Source organism: Chiloscyllium plagiosum, unplaced genomic scaffold (genome assembly GCF_037043375.1).
Source record: "Chiloscyllium plagiosum isolate Xiang-an unplaced genomic scaffold, Cpla_swu_hap1 HiC_scaffold_3, whole genome shotgun sequence".
In the NCBI taxonomy this organism is placed as follows: domain Eukaryota; kingdom Metazoa; phylum Chordata; class Chondrichthyes; order Orectolobiformes; family Hemiscylliidae; genus Chiloscyllium; species Chiloscyllium plagiosum.
This window is the reverse complement of record NW_028270141.1, coordinates 7,833,542-7,848,499: the sequence shown is the minus strand read 5'-3', so window position 1 is coordinate 7,848,499 and position 14,958 is coordinate 7,833,542. Positions and strand designations below refer to the sequence as shown.

The 14,958-nt window shown below is 41.3% G+C and overlaps 1 protein-coding gene across 8 annotated transcripts in view; it reads left to right on the top strand.

Annotated features, from left to right (window-relative positions):
- LOC122540667 (pumilio homolog 2-like) overlaps positions 1-14,958 on the top strand; it is a 111,772-nt gene that overhangs the window by 18,294 nt on the left and 78,520 nt on the right. For 7 of the 8 annotated variants that reach the window (XM_087977299.1, XM_087977306.1, XM_043676783.2 and 4 more), the window contains one exon: positions 9,369-9,437. The exons of the other annotated variant lie outside the window; for it this stretch is intronic. In XM_087977299.1, the coding sequence (XP_087833425.1) occupies positions 9,369-9,437 (69 nt within the window). The remainder of the gene's footprint in view (positions 1-9,368; positions 9,438-14,958) is intronic. 8 annotated transcript variants of the gene reach the window in all.

The window sequence follows — 14,958 nt, the reverse complement described above, 5'->3', positions numbered from 1 at the left end:
GGCACACTATTTCTTCACATTAGAACTTGTTAGAAAAGCATATTGATGGAGGGATGGCAAGCCGCTAGTGTTAAATTTAACTTAAAATACAGATTAGCTTGGTCATAGGAAATGTGATGGAATCTTTACTGAAAAGTATACTAAGGAAACATTTAGAAATCAAATATATTCTGGTCAAAAAGTATGTTTGATCAAACTTAATTTGAATTCTTTAAAGAAGTAACGGAAATAAGACAAGGGTAATATGATAAAATTCCTGGATTTTCAAAAGCCCTTGTAAAGAAATGAAAGATTTGTTAATGGTTGCTATTTAGATTTGCAAAAGATGAAAACACAAACAATGGTCACTCATATATTGCCATTGTATCCAGGCGATATTTCAGATGGAACTTAAGTGGGAATAATAGCTTAACTTGTAGCTGACACACACGATATATGTTTTCAGGAGAAAGCCGTATTAAGCATGGCAAGGTAAAAGGAATAGATATGGATTAAAGAGGAATGAAAGGAGCTTGTATGAAGCATTGGATTGGCTAGTTGAACCAAGTATCCCTCTGTGTTAAAAGTTCCTATGCAGTTTTGCTGTTAGTAAATGGCTATCTAAAGTACTTCAGACTTGTGAAATGCTGTAGAATAATTGTGAAATGGAATCTGAGTTATATGTAAACATGTGACTTCTCCCATCTGTGTAGTAAAAGTAGTCTTTTTATAAAGCTTGAATGTAACCTAAACACTGGACAATTTATGCAAGTGATCCAAACATACCAATTGAACTTCTTGCTTAGTTAAGACAAAATGTGGGTTTGAGAAAATTTTGATAGAAAAGGAATTCGGTACAGTGAAGCTTTTAGCAGTGCTGAGACTTACTAAAGGAACAAGTTGTTGCTAGTGTCTCTTATAAAGCATTGTCCAATAGAATTTGCTGACTAGCCACAGGTATAATGACAGTCATAATATGTCTTTAAATATCTATAACAGTTCAACAACCAAGGAAGTCAATACAAAATTGCAAATTTTGCTTTTTGTCTTGCTAATAAAAGCAGAAAAATGTGAAATCACAGACATTCTTTATTTAAATGAACATGGTGATTATGGTATATGTTTAATGACAGTGCCTGTTTTTCCTTTTCCTTTCGTGATCAGAAATGCAATTAATTATATCTGGATTCTGTTGTTTTATTGGACCAACACATTACTATGGGGACAGGCTGTTTTTTTTCTGGTTGTGGGGGATCCCTAATCTACCTTTATATATCAGTGATTGTTTTTCTTCTGTTGTGTAGGGAAATGTGTACTACATGCCAGCAATGTCCACATCCCATGAGCTAATTTTAAAAAAGTGTAAATAGCATTCCATCTTGTACTACTGGGTTTCTAGTCACGTGATCATATCTAGGCTGCGGATACTGATGTGGAATTTATCCCAGAGGGAAGATGGGATGGATCCTATGAAACAAAAGCAAAATACTGCTGATCCTATAAATCTGAAATAAAAACAGGAAAATCTCCAGGCAGATCGCATTTATGTAGTAAAAAATTAAAAATCCAGCGCAGTGAACTGTGATAAGAAGAATGGATTCTATGATGTTGAAGATTACATCTCAATTGTTGAATCAGTATTGAGGAAAAGTATCTAAAGGAAGTATAATGTGACAACTAGTTTGCAATATAAACAAAGTGGCTTCCCTAGCAACTAATTATGATGCCTCTGATTCTGTAATAAAATGATGCATCTAAAATGGTGTTTACTTAAGTAGCTGGCAAAACAAATGCTGTGATTAACATTTCAATATAAATACTTTCGCTGTTAACCATTTTCCAACTGGCATCCCGGCACTCTGCCAATCCATCACATGTTGAGTCATTTCAAATTACGCACCGGGCCCTCTTGTGATGCAATAATAGTGTGCCTACCCCTGGAATGGGTGGCCTGGGTTCAGGTCCCACCTGCTTCAGAGGTGTGGAATAACATCGCTGAACAGGTTGATTAGAAAAATACGTTAAATTAAAATTTTAAATTACACCCCATACGGGATCACATAAAATGGGCCCTGATATGACTCCACGCATTTGAGGAACCTTTGAGTAGTATTTTCTCTCAAATGTGGAACTCACTTGTTAAAAAAAAGTCTGTGTGAATTGGCGTATTAATTTCAAATTGCTGCAGGTGACCGCAAAAGATGGCTATGCAGAAATTTATCTTGGCAGTGTGGTAGCTTGTTGGAATTGGGAAAAGATTATAAACTATTTCCCTATTTTACCACCCAATCTGAAATATGTATTTTGCAATTTGTGAATGCCATTGGTAGATTCTCTAATGTTTAAGCCGAACATGTCATGATTGGTTAGTTTAAAATTGAAAATTTCATGTGTTTTAGGAAATGATGCTGAAGCTTTGACAATATATTTCTCAGCAAGTAAAGTTTTGGTGCTTGTAGGACCTCTGAATTCTTCTCAATAGTATTCTCTGATCCAACCTTTTAAATAGATATAAAATTGGTTTTAAGGTAGGAGACAGAGAATGGTGGTGGACTCTGCTTGTGATCAGCAGTGTTTGGTACTGGGTCCACTTTTATCATTTATAAGACATTATTTGGATAAGAATATAGGAGGTATGGTTAGTAAGTTTGTGGATGACAACAAAATTGGTGGTATAGTAGAGAGTGAAGAAGGTTATCATAGATTACAAAGGGATCTTGATCCAATTAGATCAATGTGCTGAGGAGTAGCAGATGGAGTCTAATTTGGATAAATGCAAGGTATTACATTTTGGTAAAACAAACAAGGGCAGGAGTTAGAACATGACAGGCCCTTCGGCCCTCGATGTTGAGCCGACTTTGTGCAGTAGGGTTCTGGGTAATGTTGTAGAAGAGAGAGACCTAGAGGTTCATTGAAATTTGCATCACAGGTAGACAAGGTGGATACCGCGTTTAGCATGCTTGCTTCACTGCTCAGACCTTTTGAGTATTGGAGTTGGGACATCATGTTGAGGCTGTACAGGATGTTGGTGAGGCCTCTTATGGAGTACTTGTGTAGTTCTGGTCGCCCTGTTTTGGGAAGGATATTATTAAATTGGAAAGGGTTAAGAAAAGATTGACCAGGATGTTGCCAGGAATGAAAGATAGGTTGGGACTTCTTTCACTTAAGCGTAGGAGGTTAAGAGGTGACCTTATAGAAGCTTATTAAATTGAGCAGCACAGATACGGTGATTAGGAAGGTTCTTTCCCCTAGGGTGGGGGAGTTCAAAACCAGGCAGCATATTTTTAAGGTGAGAGGAAAAAGATTTTAAAAGGACAGGAGGAGCAATTTTTTTAAGAGTGGTTAGTGTTTGGAATTAACTTCCAGAGGAAGTGATGGATGCAGGTACAGTTACAACATTTAGAGGACTTTGAAAGTTTTGAAAGGACATGGGCTAAACATAGGTAGATGGGACTTTTTTGGAACATGGTTGGTCTGTTTCCATATTGTATGACTGTGCAAATTTTGAGAAAAAAATACTTAGTTTTATATATGTTGTCTTTTCCGCCATTTACTGATTCAAGAACTATCAGGATTTAATTTCTTTTGTTCTTTTCATGCAATGTTAATTGAGTTGGCAAGTTTGTGGAAAATTACTCTTGCAATGTGCTTGAATTACCTTACCCTTTTGGTAAGTTTGTTGATCCACCTGTTCAGTATAACTGAATTCATATTTAGAGTTCAGTCTTTGAAATAGTTTTGAATTTGTGTTTTGAGGCCCAAAAATTGGGAAAGTATGTTTTATTGATTACCACGTAATGCTTATTGGAAGTTATCTGAAATGGTGCATCTGTAGGTTTAATCGATTTTGTTCTCTGCAGATTAACCAGGGTTTCATGGGTTCATACAATTCAGCAAAGACCCTTTGGCCCATTGCGTTTTTACCACTGCAAATATTCTATGACCTACACTAGTACCACTTGCCCTCATGAGGCCGCAGCCTTGAATGTTATGATATGAGACCATTCCCTCTATGACTCCCTCGTTAGGTCCATACTCCCCACCAATCTACCTTTCGCTCCCAGCACCTTCCATTGCCACCACAAACTGTGTAAAACCTGCACCCAAACCTTCCTCCCTCACCTTCATCCGAGGCCTCAAAGGGTCTTTTCACATCAGTGATTTTGCTGCGCATCCAAACACCACCTCTATTGTGTCCGTTGCTCTTGATATGGTCTTCTCTACATTGGGGAGACAGGATGCCCACTTGCGGAACGTTTCAGAGAACATCTTTGGGACACATGCACCAAACAATTCCATTAGCCTGTGACCGACCACTTCAACTCCCCCTCCCACTCCACCAAGGATATGCAAGTCCTGGGCCGTCACCACCGCCCAATCCAAGCTGCCCGACGACTGGAGGAAGAACACCTCACCTTTGGACGCTCCAACCACACAGCACCAAAATCAACTTCACCAGTTTTCTTACCTCCCCTCTGCACACATCATCCTAGACTCAACCCTCTAACTCGGCACCGCCCTCTTGAACTGTTCTACCTGTCCATCTTCCTTCCCACCTATCTACTCCACCCTCCTCTCCAACCTATCACTATGAACCCCCACCTGCATCTCCCTATTGCCTTCCGAGCTATCTCCTCCACCCCCATCTGGCTATTTATCTCTCAGCACTCCCCAACACTCCTGATGAAGAGCTCATGCCTGTAACATCGACTCGCCTGCTCCTTGGATGCTGTCTGACCTGTTGTGCTTTTCCAGTGCCACAATTTTCTACACTGACATCTCAGATACTCATGCAAGTGTGTTTTAAAGGTTGTGTGGTTTTCCTGCCTAAGCTAACCTTCCATGCATTGTATTCCAGATCTCCCAAAGATCAGAAAAACCAGGAGGAAAAATACTTTTTTAAAATTGGCGTTTCCTTAACACAATGTTATGCTTCAGAGCGAGTATGCATGGTCAAATTATATAAAGAATAGATCTGTTATTTGAAGGGCTGGTCACAAGCTTATCTATTCCACTGTTTTCCTGCAGATATTTGCTTTTTGACTCTTTATCCAATTCCTATTTGAAATTATCTACTGAGCCTATTTCCAGATTTAGTTTATCGAGATCATTATAACAAATAGACTTCTCATCTTCCCTCAGTTACTTTGTCGTTTATCTTTAACTCGTGCCCTTTGGATCCTTCTGCCTTGGGAACCTGCATGGGGACAGGCCCCTGAAGCTGTTGAACAGGTTTTAATGTGGTGATTCTCTCCATACCTTTCTCTGCTCAGCTTCTCTAATCTCCATATAACTCAAGACTGCATTTCTGGTGCATTTATAGTACATCTCCTTTGCGCCCCCTGCAAATCCTTGATATTATCCTTCCTTAACAGTCTTATCAGTTTGGTATGGCACAGTCAAACATTTTGTGTGCCTAAAGCCTCAGGTTTCTTTTTGCACTCCTTTTAGGTTCTGTAAGTTAATTTATACTTGCTGTCTTCATCCTTGTTTTTAAAATGCATCACTGCACACTTCAGTGCATTGAACTTCATCTGTCACGTTTCTGCACATTTCAGCAGTCTTTTTAGCTCCACCCAAAGTCTATCAATATCTTCACTTGTGTTCGCTACATTTTCAAACTCTGTCAACATCAAACTTTGAAATAATGACCTCTGCCCAGGTCATGAATGTAAATGATAGTGATTTTAAGGCCAAGCCCTGTGGACGCCACTGGATACTCCCCTCCAATCTGAAAAACAACCATAGAACATTACAGCGCAGTACAGGCACTTCAGCTCTCGATGTTGCGCTGTTCAGTGAAACCAATCTGAAGCCCACCTAACCTACACTATTTCATTATCATCCATATGTTTATCCAATGAACATTTAAATGCCCTTAAAGTTAGCGAGTCTACTACTGTTGCAGGAAGGGCATTCCACGCCTTTACTGCTCTCTGAATAAAGAAACTACCTCTGACATCTGTCCTATCTGTTACCCCTTATTTTAAAGCTATGTCCCCTCATGCTAGCCATCTCCATCTGAGGAAAAAGGCTCACTGTCCACCCTATCTAATCCTCTGATCACCTTGTATGTCTCTAATAAGTCACTCTTAACCTTCTCTCTAATGAAAACAGCCACAAATCCCTCAGCCTTTTCTCATAAGTCCATACCAGGCAACATCCTGGTAAATCTCCTCTGAACCTTTTCCAATGCTTCCACAACCTTCCTGTAATGCGGTGACCAGAATTGTACACAATACTTGCAAGTGCAGACACACCAGAGTTTTGTACAGCATGACCTCATGGCTCTGAAACTCAGTCCCTCTACCAGTAAAACCTAACACAGGACACCTTAACAACTCCATCAACCTGGATGGCAACTTTCAGGGATTTATGCATTTGGACACTGAGGTCTCTCTACTCATCCACACGAGCAAGAATCTTAGCATCAGTTCAGTACTCCGCATTCCTGTTGCTCCTACTAAAGTGAATCACCTCACACTTTTCTGCATTAAACTCCATTTACCACCTCTCAGCCCAGCTCTGCAGTTTATCTATGTCCCTCTGTAACCTACAGCATCCTTCCGCAAGATCCACAACTCCACTGACATTAGTGTCATCCTCAAATATATTAACCCATCCTTCTACGCTTTCATCCAGGTCATTTTTATAAATGATGAACAGTAGTGGCCTCAAAACAGATCCTTGCGGTATACCAATAGTAACTGAACTCCAGGATGAACATTTCCCATTAATAACCACCCTTTGTCTTTTTACAGCTAGCCAATCACCCTCTATCCCATGTCTCCATATTTTGTGCATTCACCTACTGTGGAGAACCTTATTGAATGCCTTACTGAAATCCATATACACCACATCAACTGCTTTACTCTCATCCATCTGTTTGGTCACCTTCTCAAAACTCAATAAGGTTAGTGAGGTATGGCCTACCCTTCACAAAACTGTGTTGACTATCCCTAATCAAATTATTCCTTTCTAGATGATTATAAATCCTAATTCTTATAATCCTTACCAACACTTAACCACAACCGAAGTAAGGCTTACTGGTCTGTAATTACCAGGATTGTCTCTACTCCCCTTCTTGATCAAGGGGACAATATTTGCTATTCTCCAGTCTTCTGGCGCTATTTCTGTAGACAATGATGTGATAAAGATCAAAGCCAAAGGCTCTCCAGTCTCTTCCATGGCTTCCCCGAAAATCCTAGGATAAATCTCAACCAGCCCAGGGGACTTAATATATTTTAACACTTGCCAGATTTGCTAACACCACCTCCTGACGAACCTCAATCTCATATACTCTAATAGTCTGTATCTCAGTATTCTCCTTGATGACATAGTCTTTTTTCTGTGTGAATACTGAGAAAAATATTCATTTATTGCCTCTCCTATCTCTTCGGACTTCACGCATAACTTCCCACTGCTGTCTTTGACTGACCTTAATCTTAGTCTGATCATTTTTATTCCTGACATACCTGCAGAAAGCTTTAGGGTTCTCCTTTATCCTACCTGCCAAAGACTTCTCATGTCTTCTCCTGGCTCCTCTTGGCGCTCTCTTGAGGTCCTTCCACTCAAGTGCCCTAACTGAGCCTTCACACCTCATCTTTACATAAGTCACCTCTTTCCTCTTGACAAGAGATTCAACTTCTTTAGTAAACCATGGTTCCATCGCTCGACCACTTCCTACCTGCCTGACAGATGCGTACCTCTCAAGGACACGCAGTAAGTGTTCCTTGAACAAGCTGTACATTTCAGTTGTGCCCATTCCCTGCAGTTTCCTTCCCCATCCTATGCATCCTAAATCTTGCCTAATCACCTCATAATTGCCTTTCCCCCAGCTGTAACTCTTGACCTGCATTATATACCTATCCCTTTACATTGCTCAAGTAAACGTAACCAAATTGTGCTCACTATCACCAAAGTGCTTACCCACCGCCAAATCTAACCCCTGGCCTGATTCATTACCCAGTACCAAATCCAGTGTGGCTTCACCTCTGGTAGGCCTATCTACATACTGTGTCTGAAACCCTCCTGCACTCACTGGACAAAAACTGACCCATCTAAAGTACTTGAACTGTAGCGTTTCCAGTCCATATTTGGAAAGTTAAAGGCCCCCATAACAACGACCCTGTTACTTTTGCTCCTGTCCAGAATCATCTGTGCAATCTTTTCCTCTACACCTCTGGAATTTTTCAGAGGCCTATTAGAAAACTGCCAACAGGGTGAGCTCTCCTTTCCTGTTTCTAACCTTAGCCCATACTACCTCAGTAGATGAGTCCTCATCAAACATCCTTTCTGCCACCGTAATATCGTCCTTGACTAACAATGCTATGCCATACCTTCCACCTTCCCTGGAACCTACAACAATCGTGGGCAGCACAGTGGCACAGTGGTTAGCACTGCTGCCTCACAGTGCCGGAGACCCGGGTTCAATTCCCGCCTCAGGCGACTGACTGTGTGGAGTTTGCACGTTCTCCCCGTGTCTGCGTGGGTTTCCTCCGGGTGCTCCGGTTTCCTCCCACAGTCCAAAGATGTGCAGGTCAGGTGAATTGGCCATGCTAAATTGCCCGTAGTGTTAAGTAAGGGGTAAATGTAGGGGTATGGGTGGGTTGCGCTTCGGCGGGTCGGTGTGAACTTGTTGGGCCGAAGGGCCTGTTTCCACACTGTAATGTAATCTAATCTAATCATTCCGGTCCCTGCTGTATCCATGTCTCTGAAATGGTCACAATGTCAAAGTCCTAAGTGCCTACCCATGCTGCAAGTTCACCCACCTTATTCTGGATATTGTTACTTTCCTTTATTAATTTTATCTCCATGATGCTGCTGAACAAGCAAGTAACAAGTATTGCTTTTGGTGCTTGATCAAAGATCTTTTCAAATACACAGCCTCAATCACATTACCCTCACCAACCTTCTCTCTATTACTTCGAAAAATGTAATCAAGTTCATTAGGTAGTATTTGCTAATGACAAATCCCTACTGGCACGCATCAACTCATGTCTTTCCAAGAAGCAGATTTCCTCTTCCCTACTTGCCCCATTCCCTCTTTAAACTAGGATGCATCCCATCTGATGACCTTTCTGCTTTTAGTTGTTGTTAGTCTTTTAAGTAGATCTGCTTTTATCCTTTCCACTTCCTCTATTCCTCCCTCACTATGATATTGACAGCCTCCTCTTGCAAAATTCTCTTTTAATTTCTCCACAACTAAAGCATTTTCTTGTCAGAGTTGGCTCTACTCTTCATTAGCTATCATTTTACCACTTATGAATTTAATGTTTCTTTTCAACTTTGCCAAATGTTAAGTCTCATGTAAATTAAAAGCTTCACACAAAAAATGCTGCATTGTTGGGTAACATGGTTCCTTTATTAACAGAAATATGTTTCCGCAGGTTCGATCTGTGAATGAGATGAATCATGACTTTCAAGCTCTTGCACTGGAGGGCCGGGGAATGGGAGAAGTAAGTTGGCTAAAATGTGATATTGTTATGAATTGCAGGCTTGACTCTGGAAAAAAAATGCACTTGACTTTCACAATACTAGTTGCACTAGGTGGACACAGAGCTGAGTACTCATATCCTAAGTAAAATTCTGCCTTTGTTCCATACTAATGATTTTAAAATGTCTTTGCAACTTCATAGAGGTAATCATTTCAAAATGGAATATTTATTTTGGTTTTTGGAGTTCATGATATTTCAAAGTGATAATTGACCCTATCAACAAGTGGTTAAGTATTTAGAGTAAATAGGAAACCTGAAGAATACAACAACATCTTGAATTTTTATGACCGCTTTTAAGTAGGAAAAGGCAGTTTCAAACGCATGGTAACATCGCGATAGTACTGCAGGGCCGTAATGCTCTCTCTTATTAGAGAGAATTGGCGAGTGGTAATTTAAGCTCTGGGTCATCGCACCTCAGGAGAGGGGAGAGATTGAGGAGGAGTGTCCTTCATAGTAGCCTCAACTAGTATTGGAATTGAACCCATGCTTTTGGCATCACCCTGCATTGCAAACCAGACATCCCACCAACTGAGCTAACTGACCCCATCTTCAAATGTAATCGCCTAAAGAAAGAGACATTAATGGAGTGGCCAATGACTTGTACAAAAAGAGAATTATAAGAAAATAGAGAAAACAAGTTTTGGAATTCTTTTTCATCCTTGGGCAAGGAAGATCAGAAAAACAGTCATGCCAAGTGAGAGTGTGAAAATGTTACATGATGTAAGGGTCTGATGAGGGAGTAGTTACGCAGGTCACAGCTGCCATTTCTACCAGCTGCAGACAGAGGCAGACAGAATTGGGTAAGTGATATTTGTGGTGAATACTATGTAGACACAATCAGAAATGAATACAGAGAGGATAGCAAAGTTGGCAGTATGGCTGCAAATGTTGGTATCGTGGTTGATATGGAAGTGGTTGTTAAGGAAGGTGGAGGGAAAGAGAGTGTTGAGTTCAAAGGATCAAAAATCTGAGCCAGAGATTGGACAGGATGCTTTGATTTGAAGAATATGGCCTAGATTTTTACCAGATGGTTACAACCCCTTTCTCACAGCAAAAATGGTGGAAGACATCAGGAATCCCAAGTCCGGTCCCATGAAATTTTTCATGTTTGTGGGGGTGGGATTGGCTAGTCCATATTTCATGTATATTTATTTTGCAGAGGCAGTTGGCCATTTAAGTAATCAGCTGTTGAATGAAATTTCAGACTCCTTTGTATACAGAACCTGGAGTGTGGACGTCAAATGTTTCTTTTGGATTGACCATGTAAGCTTTAGACAGATGAGACACCCCTGTGCAGATGGTCCCCAGCACGGGGGAGGGGGTGGTGGATGGGGTTGGTAGGTAGGTGGTGGTGTTCAGCAATCCTTTTGGTGTGTGGTAGCTTGCAGTTTGTCATTGTAAATTGTGCATAAAATTTGCAAAACACTTCAAAAGTGCAGAGACATGTTGACTTGACAACATATGCAGCACCTTTTGCAATAGCATGTATTCTGCAAAATAGAACTTTTAAGTAGCATACTTTACTTTTGTCCTTTTGTGTATGGGTACTTTTGAATATGAAGTGAGTTAGCATGGTAGGTGAAGTTTGAAACGAATTGAGTAGACTTAGGCAGTTAAGTTGCCCTTGGACTACGATCAGCCATAGGGAATGGGTAGAGAGGAAGTGTGCACAAAAGCTATACAAAAGCCAGTGTTTAATTAAGACCAATATTAGTGTTGTACGTTCATTAGTTTTGTTTTCAGAGAGAATCTGGGGTTCCTGAAGTTTCTCTGGCGCTTCATCTAAATGTTTTTCAGTTCCAAACATCAAGAAGCACGATCTAAGATTTTGGATGTTAACAAACCATCTTTTGATATCAACAGGCAAGCGAGGGAAATAATTAACTAATATTTGTTTATTATCTTGCATGCAGTTGATTATTTTACCTTGCTGTACCATAGAGTCATAGAGATGTACAGCATGCCGACCAGATATCCCAACCCATTCTAGTCCCACCTGCCAGCACTCGGCCCATATCCCTCCAAATCCTTCTTATTCATATACCCATCCATATGCCTCTTAAATGTTGCAATTATACCAGCCTCCACCACATCCTCTGGCAGCTCATTCCATACACGTACCATCCTCCACGTGAAAACGTTGCCCCTTAGGTCTCTTTTATATCTTTCCCATCACACCCTAAACCTACGCCCTCTAGTTCTGGACTCCCCGACCCCAGGGAAAAGACTTTGCCTATCTATCCTATCCACGCCCCTCATGATTTTGTAAACCTCTATAATGTTGCCCCTCAGCCTCCGACACTCCAGGGAAAACAGCCCCAGCCTGTTCAGCCTCTCCCTGTACCTCAAATCCGTCAACCATGGCAACATCCTTGTAAATCTTTTCTGAACTCTTTCAAGTTTCACAACATCTTTCTGATAGGAAGGGGACCAGAATTGCACGCAATATTCCAACAGTGGCCTAACCAATGTCCTGTACAGCTGCAACATGACCTCCCAACTCTTGTACTCAATACTCTGACTAATAAAGGAAAGCATACCAAATGCCTTCTTCACTATCCTATCTACATGCGACTCCACTTGCAAGGAGCTATGAACCTGCACTCCCGGGTCTCTTTGTTCAGCAACACTCCCTAGGACCTTACCATTAAGTGTATACGTCCTGCTAAAATTTGCTTTCCCAAAATGCAGCACCTCGCATTTATCAAAATTGAACTCCATCTGCCACTTCTCAGCCCATTGGCCCATCTGGTCCAGATCCTGTTGAAATCGGAGGTAACCCTCTTCGCTGTCCACTACACCTCCAATTTTGGTGTCATCTGCAAACTTACTAACTGTACCTCTTATGCTCGCATCCAAATCATTTATGTAAATGACAAAAAGTAGAGGACCCAACACCGATCTTTGAGGCACTCCATTGGTCACAGGCCTCCAGTCTGAAAAACAACCCTCCACCACCACCCTCTGTCTTCTCCCTTTGAGCCAGTTCTGTATCCAAATGGCTAGTTCTCCCTGTATTCCATGAGATCAAACCTTGCTAATCAGTCTCCCATGGGAACCTTGTCGAACGCCTTACTGAAGTCCATATAGATCACATCTACTGCTCTGCCCTCATCAATCTTTTTTACTTCAAAAAACTCAATCAAGCTTGTGAGACATGATTTCCCACGCACAAAGCCAAGTTGACTATCCCTGATCAGTCCTTGCCTTTCCAAATATATGTACATCCTGTCCCTCAGGATTCCTTCCAACAACTTGCCCACCACTGAGGACAGGCTCACTGGTCTGTAGTTCCCTGGCTTGTCTTTACCACCCTTCTTAAACAGTGGCACCACATTTGCCAACTTCCAGTCTTCCGGCACCTCACCTGTGGCTATCGATGATATAAATATCTCAGCAAAAGGCCCAGCAATCACTTCTCTCGCTTCCCACAGTGTTCTCGGGTACACCTGATCAGGTCCTGGGTGTTTTATCCACCTTTAACCGTTTCGAGACATCCAGCACTTCCTCCTCTGTAATCTGGACATTTTGCAAGATGTCACCATCTATTTACCTACAGTCTATATCTTCCATATCCTTTTCCACAATAAATACTGTTGCAAAATATTCATTTAGTATCTTCCCCCATTTTCTGTGGCACCACACAAAGGCCGCCTTGCTGATCTTTGAGGGGCCCTATTCTCTCCCTAGTTCCCTTTTGTACTTAATATATTTGTAAAACCCCTTTGGATTCTCCTTAATTCTATTTGCCAAAGCTGTCTCATGTTTTGCCCTCCTGATTTCCCTCTTAAGTATACTCCTACTTCCTTTACGCTCTTCTAAGGATTCACTTGATCTATCTTGTCTATACCTGACATAGGCTTCCTCCTTTTTCTTAAACAAACCCTCAATTTCTTTAGTCATCCAACATTCCCTCGACCTACCAGCCTTCCCTTTCACCCTGACAGGAATATACTTTCTCTGGATTCTTGTTATCTCATTTCTGAAGGCTTCCCATTTTCCAGCCGTCCCTTTACCTGCGAACATCTGCCTCCAATCAGCTTTTGAAAGTTCTTGCCTAATACCGTCAAAATTGGCCTTTCTCCAATTCAACTTTTAGATCTGGTCTATCTTTTTCCATCACTATTTTAAAACGAATAGAATTATGGTCACTGGCCCCAAAGTGCTCCCCCACTGACACCTGAGTCACCTGTCCTGCCTTATTTTCCAAGAGTAGATCAAGATTTGCACCTTCTCTAGTAGATACATCCACATACTGAATAAGAAAATTGTCTTCTACACACTTAAGAAATTCCTCTCCATCTAAACTTTTAACACTACAGCAGTCCCAGTCGATGTTTGGAAAGTTAAAATCCCCTACCATAACTACCCTATTATTCTTACAGATAACTGAGATCTTCCTACAAGTTTGTTTCTCAATTTCCCTCTGACTATTGGGGGGGGTCTATAATACAATCCCAATAAGGTGATCATCCCTTTCTTATTTCTCATTTCCACCAAAAAAACTTACCTGGATGTATTTCTGGGAATATCCTCGTTCAGCACAGCTGTAATGCTATCCCTTATCAAAAATGCAACTCCCCCTCCTCTCTCGCTTCCCTTTCTATCCTTCCTGTAGCATTTGTATCCTGGAACATTAAGCTGCCAGTCCTGCCAATCCCTGAGCCATGTTTCTGTAATTGCTATGATATCCCAGTACCATGTTCCTAACCATGCCCTGAGTTCATCTGCCTTCCCTGTTAGGCCCCTTGCATTAAAATAAATGCAGTTTAATTTATTAGTCCTACCTTGTCCCTGCCTGCCCTGACTGTTGGACTCACTTCTGTTCTCAACTGTACCAGTCTCGGATTGAAATCTTTCCTCACTATCTCCCTGGGTCCCACCCCCCACCTTACTAGTTTAAATCCTCCCAAGCAGTTCTAGCAAATCTCCCTGCCAGTATATTAGTCTCCTTCCAATTTAGGTGCAATCCGTCCTTCTTATACTTGTCACTTCTACCCCAAAAGAGATTCCAATGATCCAAAAATGTGAATCCTCAGCATGTATTCATCTGCTCTATCCTCCCATTCCTGTCCTCACTAGCTTGTAGCACTGGGAGTAATCCACAAATTACTACCCTTGAGGACCTCCTTTTTAAATTTCTGCCTAACTCTCTGTAATCTCCCTTCAGCATCTCAACCTTTTCCCTTCCTATGTCGTTGGTTCCGATGTGGACAATGACCTCCTGCTGGCCCCTCTCCCCGTGAGAACATTCTGCACCCTCTCTGAGACAAGCTTGATCCTGCCACCAGGGAAACTACACACCATTCTGCTTTTTCTCTGCTGGCCACAGAAATGTCTGTCTGTACCTCGGACTACGGAATCCCCTAACACAATTGATCTTTTTGCCTGTTAACTTAATGCAAAAGTACATCTCCTGTTATTTTGATGTATTCCTACTATAATATCTAATTATGCTGTGTTAGTTTGTTTAGGTTGGCTG